Source organism: Diorhabda carinulata, chromosome 6, assembly GCF_026250575.1.
Source record: "Diorhabda carinulata isolate Delta chromosome 6, icDioCari1.1, whole genome shotgun sequence".
Classification (NCBI taxonomy): domain Eukaryota; kingdom Metazoa; phylum Arthropoda; class Insecta; order Coleoptera; family Chrysomelidae; genus Diorhabda; species Diorhabda carinulata.
The window spans coordinates 9,633,396-9,642,839 of record NC_079465.1 but is presented as its reverse complement, the minus strand read 5'-3'; the positions used below and the strand labels follow the sequence as shown (position 1 = coordinate 9,642,839).

At 32.3% G+C, this 9,444-nt stretch overlaps 1 protein-coding gene across 1 annotated transcript in view; it reads right to left on the bottom strand.

Annotated features, from left to right (window-relative positions):
* Window positions 1-1,528: 1,528 nt before the first annotated feature.
* Window positions 1,529-9,444, bottom strand: part of LOC130895240 (thioredoxin-2-like) — a 28,704-nt gene continuing 20,788 nt past the window's right edge. Inside the window, exons 2-3 of the mRNA XM_057802447.1 lie at window positions 4,708-4,851; window positions 1,529-1,924 (exon numbers count right to left, since the gene is read on the bottom strand). Coding sequence (XP_057658430.1) covers window positions 1,775-1,924; window positions 4,708-4,851 — 294 coding nt within the window. The 3' untranslated portion in view covers window positions 1,529-1,774. The remainder of the gene's footprint in view (window positions 1,925-4,707; window positions 4,852-9,444) is intronic.

Here is a 9,444-nt window from a genome sequence, read left to right as displayed (position 1 = left end):
TGTATACATCATATATGTAATACTTACGTTACGGTGCCCACAATATCTATTTTCTCCCTCGCTCGAGACACTTTATCTATACTGCACATGCTTCATGCGCACAAAAGATGCGCAGAACTAACTGAAGCGCTTAGAGGAGAGAGAGAACGATACACTATTTGTTTCACTTAGTCGGAGTACCGTCCACTTATAGAAACTGTCCATATAGAAGTATTACATATATGGTATTCCTTACATATCCGAAACAGTGTAGTTGTGTTTTTTCTTTATTTTATTTATAAACTATAACGATTAATACAATTACAAATATGGAGATCTTAATTTTTTTTCATGGGTGATAATGAAAAATAAGAAAAAAAAAAGTAACCAAAAAAAGCGCCAATCTCAAATCAGTCCTGCATGTAACGTTTTAAGAATAAACAAACAAATACTGTCATCGGCAACTGCAACTACGTCAAGCTCTGCAACTAGAATTATCCGCTCCAATAAAAAGCATAATAGAGGAAAATGGAAAAATGAATGTATCTAACGATGAAATTGAACGCAATATGCCATTAAGCTAATCTATCATAATGGAAAACGCTAGAATGTTTAATCACATTCAGGAAGAGGCAAGTTGAATATGGTTTAACAAATTTTAACATCGAAATAATCTTCACAACACAAATATTACAAGGAAGCGCCAAGTGGTAATACGAAAGTGGCGGCTGAATTCCCAGTGACAGTGGAAACAATAATTTAACAAGGAATCCTATCTAAAAATTATCCCTCTCTTTTTTTACAAATAGAAGCTAATGAATTTGATTTATAGTCCAAAAGAGAATAAAACTTTTGTAATTTCACTTGTTTATCCCCAAACCGAGAAGAGCCGTTTTTACTTACATAAGAGCTCTATTTTAGTTTTCTTTTGGCAAATTTCGTTTGATTTTTCTCCTTTCCAGCTAGGACAACACAACCCCACGTAACATCCTCAACACCAGCCTTGGAAAAGAGTAGCTCCTTTATCAAGACAACTCCAACAAACCTTCCTCTCTTCCTAAAAGAATTTCCCTTATCCTACAAAAAAATTATCCAACGAATCTTTCTTTTTAACAAACAGAAGCAGAAGAGAAATAAACTATTGTAATTTCACCTGTTAATATGTAATTTGCCGCTGCCCATTTGATTTGAAAATAAACAAAATATAATTTCAAAAATAAAAAAAATATATATATTCTCAAATCGAGAAGAGCCGTTTTTTATTTACACTATAGAGCTCTCTTTTCGTTCTCTTCCAGCCAATAGTCATAGCTTCTTTTCCTCCAGCCAACACAACCCTACAACCCATGCCCTGCAGAGAAGCAAATCCTATCAGGGCCAACTCCAAAAAACCTTCCTCCTATAAAAAATTTCCCTTATGCTACAGAAGCTAATGAATTTGATTTATAGTCCAAAAGAAAAGAAAACTATTTTAATTTCACCTGTTTTCTAAGCAATTTGCATTATAAAGAGGAATATTGCGTATTTCATATAAATGAAAAGCGAAGGATGTAGCAACATCTTTTATTAAGTCTACATGTGCAATAGTTGACATATTTTCAACAAATTCAATGACGACTTTGTATAATCATACAGAAATAATACGAAAAATTTATATAACTGTAAACAGGCAATACTATTAAAAATCTTTCAAAAAATTATGTTCAACAAGTACAAAATAAAATATCTATGCAATATGTATTTTTATTTAAATAATTTATTAAAAAAATATTCAGGTTGAGTATGAATATCTTCATTACTTGTTTGCTTCAATGGTTTCCTTTAGCTTTTCGTAGTTGGCTCCGCTGAACTGGGTGATTTCTTGTCCGTTTTTGAGGAAAATGAATGTTGGCATTGATTTGATCCCGTATTCCATAGCTATTTCTTCACATTCATCTACGTCAATCTGAAAAAAAAATTCATATATTAATTCTTGCAGTTTCAACAAAAACAAGAAAGTCTTTTGGATTAATACCTTCTAAAATAGGATACTGTAAAGAGACGAATATAACATATTTAAAGCAAATGTTGACGAATGAAACACTATATTGTTTCTTCAACCCTGTTAAATATCACAGAATTTCTTTTACTATTACTCTTCTTCTTCTCTAGAACTCTTCATGCCCTTGCGAGCGTTAGAATATTGGGATTTTAGTTTTCATTATTTCCAATCCTTTGATACTTCATTCATCTGGTGTATTGTTTTCCTTTGTCTTCTCCCTTCCTGTGCTACTTGTTGTAACCAAGTCTTCCTTTCCTTTTACTCTTAAAACTCCTGCTTTTGTCACTTTTCTTATAAGACTTTGTGGTGTTCCTCTCAGTTTGAATATCTTTCAACTATTTTGTCTTCTCTTAGCTCTTGTTTGAAATTATCTTAAATTACCTAATTTCTTATCCTGTCCATCATCGTTTTTCCTGCTATTATCCTCAGTTGCTTCTTCTCCGATGTTACTATTCGTATCTTTTTGTTCATTTTTTTTTCGAAAATTGTTTTATTAAGAGCACGATATATTTAATTTGCTTTTTTAACTCTCTTCAATATCTGTATATCTATTTTCCCTTTTGCATTTCTTGATATTTACTTCCTTTGTCAGGTATTCTATTATTTAATTTAATAATCTAAAAAACAAAATGGTATAGAATAGCAATATTGAATCAAATAAATAATAAATTGTCAAATTGGTGTATATATAACGAGAATGAGTCAATAGAGCAGGGCCCGAAAAATAACGGAGGTAGGTACACAAAGAAAAAAGTAAAGAGAAAGACTATGAAGGCAGATGTGGGAAAGGGAACAAGATAAATGAAAATAAAAGTACTTGCCAGTGACAGAAAAGCATGGAAGAATGAGTAGACGAGAACACGGAGGACCCAATGCGATATTTGAAATTGAGTTTTATTAGTATCTTAATTAATGTTACATTTGAAAAAATGATATAGATTATATAATAAAAATTTCCTTTTTGGGCTTGTTATCCTGTTATTTCTTTTTGAATTATTAAAAATTTGGAACTGTTCATTTTGATCTCTCAAGATCTAATTTTTTTTGATATAACTTAAATAAATTTTAATAACTTAAAAGAGGTAGGCCAAAAACAGTCGATACCAGACAGACAAAGATGGAAACTTACTTGAAGACAGAATATATAGTATGTGGAAGATTGCATATGAAAAAGTTATCTACAAAGTAGTTGCCGCGATTCCGTGAAGCTGATCTAGATTGTAGATTGTTTTTTGATGAGGCGTTTTGGCTTTACAGTCACTTTGCACCTAGGGTATATCTTTTTGTTTAGGAGGCTATTTTTGGGGGTTCTGGTGTCCCAATTTCCTAGGTGTGCAGGATATTCGCAGATGCTGCTGTTTCCATGGCTCTCTCGCAGAATCTGCATTTGTAGTTCTCTGCCATGCCCATGTTCTTAAGGTGGTATGTGACGAGGCAGTGACCTGTCAGAAGACCGACCACCAGTTACATGTCGTTTCTAGTTATCAAGAAAAGTTCTTCAGACTTCTTAACTGATATGGTGATGAATCTTTTGGATTGTTTAGTAAAAATCTATGATTATTTAGTCATTCGTTCAATTCGTTATTGATGTGGCGTCTTGAGAGGCCGCAGTTGGGTTCTTGTCCAAGGTATGGAGTCGTGGCCCCTTTTTTGGTAAGGCTACCTGCTTCGTCACTTCCTGGTATGGTATGTATGGCTTTGGTTAGCTAGTGCTTTTAGAGTTTGTTTACACTCCCACATTAGTTGGGATGTGCATGACCCATGATTGGCGGTTGTTAATTACCACTTCGAATGGGGCTTCTCTGTCTAACATGCTATGCATTTGGTCCATTAGTTTGTCACTGCTTTCTAGCTTTATTATCTCTAGAATCCTTAGGTAACCTATCAAATTTACTGGTTTCTGTTTTAATATCTAGATTAGACTATGGGCATCGCTAAATGCCTCTTTCTTCACTATGAGGTGAAGAGGAGGAAGAGGAGGCAGGTTAGGTGGCGCCTCTAGCCTCTAAATCTTGTTTAGTTTTTTCTGATCTGAAGTTCACTCTTATTAAAAGCTGAAAAGAAAGTTGTAGTGTCTTGAAATGCAATCCAAGTCAAAATTGGATATACCGGGAAAGTATACTACTTTGTTTGTTTATGAGTTTGTTTATGAAAGAGAATGGATCTTATATTGATAAATGTTTTATTTAATGTCGGCATTTTGTATGGAATATAATATCAGATAAATGTCCGCCTCTGTTAGCCTCACCAATGCGAGTCCTTTTGAGCACCACATTTCACGCGGTATTTCATAAATTTCATCACAAATATTTTGTTTCAGTTGCTCCATCGTTTCTGGTTTATTTGCATAAAGCTTTTTTTTCAGATATCCCCACAAAAGAAGTCCAGAGAAGTCAAATCAGGCGACCGTGGAGGCCAATCAACATTACCATTTCTTGAAATAACTTGTTGTGGAAACAGGTCTCGCAGTAATAACATTGCAATCCTGGCTGTATGTGATGCATTACATAATTAAATAATCAAGTTACTCTATCATGGTTACAATCATATTAATGTTTACATTGAAGATATTAAATTTTATCGTTATGATTTATCACCCACTTCAGTTACATTTTCATATATTGCGTAATTTTCAACATTAAAAATAATATTTTAGTTATTATTATTGGAAGTGTAAAAATTGTTACCTTAAGAATCAGTACATTAGGAAATTCTTTAACCAAATCATCTAATTTCGGAGCGATCATTTTACAAGGGCCGCACCATGCCGCAGAAAAATCTAAGACGACCAAATTTCCACCAGCTTCTGCGAATTTGGAATCCAAATCTTCCTAAAAAAGCAATAAATAATTATTAAAGATGAGTTCATTGGTTTTCTTAATATCGCGTACGCTTGCAGACATGAGTACATACAAGAATTTTGTTCTTAATATAATAAAATGTGGTTTAGAAAAATATCTATTACTGTATCAGAAGTTTTTGTTCAACACTGAAAATTTTTTGTAAAATTACCTTTGTTTTGCTATACGTATGATGGCTAAAATTATTAATCAGTATGTACACATTATCAAATTATGATACAATTCGAGTAATTTTTTAGGCAATGGAGAAAATTCGTCAAGATAAGGTATAATTTTACGACTTTTGAGTATAAATCTTACTTGGATAGTAATTATACGGAACTGTTTATTATTTTTCAATAACAATCTTTGCTCTTACAAAAATTCTTAGTATTTATTTACTATGTTTTATTGTAAAATTACAAAAAGATTTTGTGGATTGAGTTACTGTAGAAACATTAGATAGATGGCTCTAGCTACGCCATACGCATTTATGCTTAAGACTAGAACACTAAGCCTCTTATTTTTGGATAAATTACAAATTTAAAAATGAAATAGGAATAAATCTTCACTATTTCATTCTACCTTAAATATAATAGCTTGTCAAAGAAAGATATTTTGTTTATTGTACAGTAAATTAAAATGTTTGGCAAGATTTGAAAACTAATTTCTAGTTAGTTGCTTGGTATAGTTACAACATATAGTTACAGCATAGTAAAACTAAGTATCCTTGCGATAAATCTGTATATAAAACTAGCTGACCCGGCAAACGTTGTTTTGCCATATAAATAATTTCCTAGTAATTTCTAACTAATTAAATGACGATTGATCAGTTTTCGACCGGAGATGAAAAATGATTAAATTACTAAAATGGCTATTAAAAAATAAGGGTTGATCGTAGAAGGGTGAAAATTGAGGATTGTATGTATTTTTGTATGTTGTATCATAAAAAAATAGAAATTAAAAATTTTGTCTAAAAAATAAAAAAAAATTTAGGGGTGGACTACCCCTAACATTTAGGGGGATGAAAAATAGATGTTGGCCGATTCTCATAGATACCGGATAAGCACAAAAAATTTCATCAAAATCGGTCAAGCCGTTTCGGAGGAGTATGGCAACGAAAACTGTGACACGAGAATTTTATATATTAGATTAAGAGATTAGAAGAAGATTAAAAATTTTCTATTACCGCTTGGTAAATTTTACGTAATTTTCTACAACTGATTCAATTATTCTGTCTACTAAATTTACTAAACTGTTTTGTGTTGAAACTTCCTACACCTTTTTGGTAAAATTACCAAAGAAATTTTCAACAGTGTATTCAACAGGTTATTATCAAAGAACGAAAAATTATTTAATGCCATCTCGATTTTTAAAAAACTCACTTTTTCTATGTTACTACACTGGCAAACAAAAAATTGAGGTCGCCTTAAAATTTTCATGTTCTTTGAAATTTGAATGTGATACTGGGCCTATTAAATCACTACACTTTGCAATCGTTAGGTTTTACACAAAGAATTAACAGTAAACTGGAAAACTGGCAAAGGAAATGTGAATGTTCAATTAGCGCAAAGGCACATTTTTCATCAAAGTCGTACTCTAATACATCGAATGACAGCTGCCAAGTCTCGGAAAAAAATTGCTTTAACGCCTACTAATCCTTATCAATATTAACGCTAAAATTATCCGCAATTTCTGAAGTGACCTCAATTTCATATTCCTCTGTTTGAAACAGTCCTGAAAATCTTCTGCAAACTACTTCAGGTGCCGTATCGCTTTCTCTTTCTCTGTTTCATGGGACACAAATCTTGCTCCTCTAATATAAGTTGAACTGATCAAAACCCTTCGAAAAACAATGCGAACTTGTTAAGAACCCATATTTTGTTCTTCCATATAGATTATAGACAAAAAATCACCAGTTTTCCATAAGTTTGAGTCATATTCGTGTTCACTCCAATAATGCTTATAAATTCAATTACAAAGACATGACTTTGAGGTCGATTTACAATTTCCATTGATGTTCTTCATACTTAATAAATTTCATTGACGTACACATTAATTTGATTCAAATTTTCAGTGTGTCTTGTTGAGATAGATGGTTTATTATTCCCGTTGTGCAATATAACAGCTTTCAGACTATATTTCGAAGAATCAACGAATAAGCGCCATTCTATTTCATCATATTTTTGATTCATTACTTCAAAGAATCCCGGTATATCATAATAATAACATTATTCCCTTTCTTTTTTGACAAATTCCGCGTAAACCTTACATTTGTTTCTTGGAAATGTACCTTTTGTACTTATTGTTAACAAATTCAACTGTTTTAAGCTATTTCCAAGAATACCTGCTATGGCACCTGAAAATTGTGAATGTATAATAAGATAATTTAATTAGGCAGAATAAATAAATGTGAGGTATTTACTTTAACATGACTTTCATTGTCATCTTCTGATATATTTTGACTGGAATTACCAGCACCAATTACATTGTTGACATTCAAGCGTCAGTCGGCGTTGTGCTACAGCCACGTAAACATGTCCGCCATTATCGATACTCCCGTAAAGTGTGAATTGCGAGGTGTGATTCGTTTTATACAGACTCAAGGCCATAATACTGCAGAAATCCACCGGAACTGAACGGTTAGGCTACATTGGCCTTTAACTTTTTTTGAAGAGAGTATTGAAAAGCTTGTCCTTGTAATAAAATTATTGTTTTATATGATCTTGTCTCTTATTTATAGCCTATCGGAAGTAAGAAAAAAAGAACCCTCGTAGATATGGTAACATCCCATTAGGCCTGTTAAGGTTTTCTTTTAATTTATTCTTAAATAAATTTGTTATCAACCTCCCAATCCATTCGAAGAATCAATAAAATTCCAGGTTTCGTTGCTAAAACGTCCTCTATCTATCTTCATTTTACAAGTAAAGTGTGAAATAAAGTAAATTTAGGGATATTTGTGATAAAATTATTTTTTATATTCGCTGTTCTACAGCTCCACTGGAGTTTGACTATGACCAAGGACGCAACCGATGCACAACTACCAACTCCAACAACTTAGAACTCAGTTGAGGGCCGCAACCATCCCGGCTTTCCATAGAAAAGTTCCAGTTCTCATCTTTAATATACAGAAATCTGAGTTATCAATTTTATAACTGCTTTTATTTGTTGTGCTCTATTGTTTTTGGATACGCAGTTGAAGCGAATTTATTACTTTTTTATAAATTTATTTGTTGCTGAATTTTTTTTATTTTTGCAGAATCGAGTCCGGGGATAGTTTAGTTTTATTAATAGAATTCTTAAGGTATTTCCAAATTTTCCGCTTTTTTTATTCACTTTACTTCATGTGTTAATTAGTTGGTAGAGTCGAATTTCATATTAATTGTTCACTTCTATATAAGTATCAGTTATAACAAAGAATAAGTATGTCACCGACATGAAAATACACTCAAGCAAGCACCAAAATTTTTTAACCGATATTACTACTAAACGGACTATGTTTAAGAGAACGTATTAAGTCATCGACCCGCGAACGTGCCCAAAATTTATTGAAATAAGTTGTTTAAAATGACCTATACCAAATTATATTCATCGGTCATTTATCGAAGAAAATAATAAATCAAAACGCATACGGACATGATCAGGATTGAAAATTCCAAAGCTGAGCATGTAACAGGACCACACTCTGCACATTTTGGTTTCAACCCTTTCCTGGACATGTTAAATACACGTCTTCCACTTATAAAGTTTAATTTTTTAATAACTTCATGAGAAATATTTTTAACGTCAGAAAATTTGAATGTTTTATTTCGGTAGATTCTTGAAGAAGATACTCCCGAAAAACTTGCTGTTTTTGCATTTCATTTTTATGAATATTCACAATCCTTTTTTTTCGCACACTGCTTTCCTGTATTACACCTGATCTTACGGCGCTCGCCCCTCCCACGCGGCTTTTTATTTGTGAAATATTATGGTCCCACTGATTTGGACCAATAACGATGCCGCGTCTCGTTTCACCTAACCTAACCCGGGTGTTCACGTACTGATCATTGTTTTGGTTTACTATTTTTCTTCGATAAATAGTTTCAATGTTTATAACAGCAAACAACAAAGTTTTATAGATAACAGTTTTATGGAAACAGAGAAAGATTGATATAGTTATTAAATTGTTTAATGAAGATATGCAAATACTGCATTGATCAAAAGAAATGCTAGGTGTTGGATGAAGAGATTTCTTACAACAGGAAGCATTCATTATAAGAAGATAGATAAAGAATGTTATGATTAAACTGATGCACGAACTTTAGTTGCTTTCAATTCAATAGACGTACATCCAAAAATGTCGCAAATTACAAACATAAGTAAAACATATTAACTGAAAATTAGTGAATCAAACAGACAACGCGAGTTACCTGAAAATTTTTTGACCTCACCACTTGTCAATTTAAGTTGTGAAATATACAGGGTGTTCCAAAATTATCTTTACAACTTCAAAAATCATAAACAAGATATTTATAGTGTCTTTTGTATGTATTTCTGCAACTAATAAAGTTTTTTTCAGTTATAAATGAAGATGTGGACACC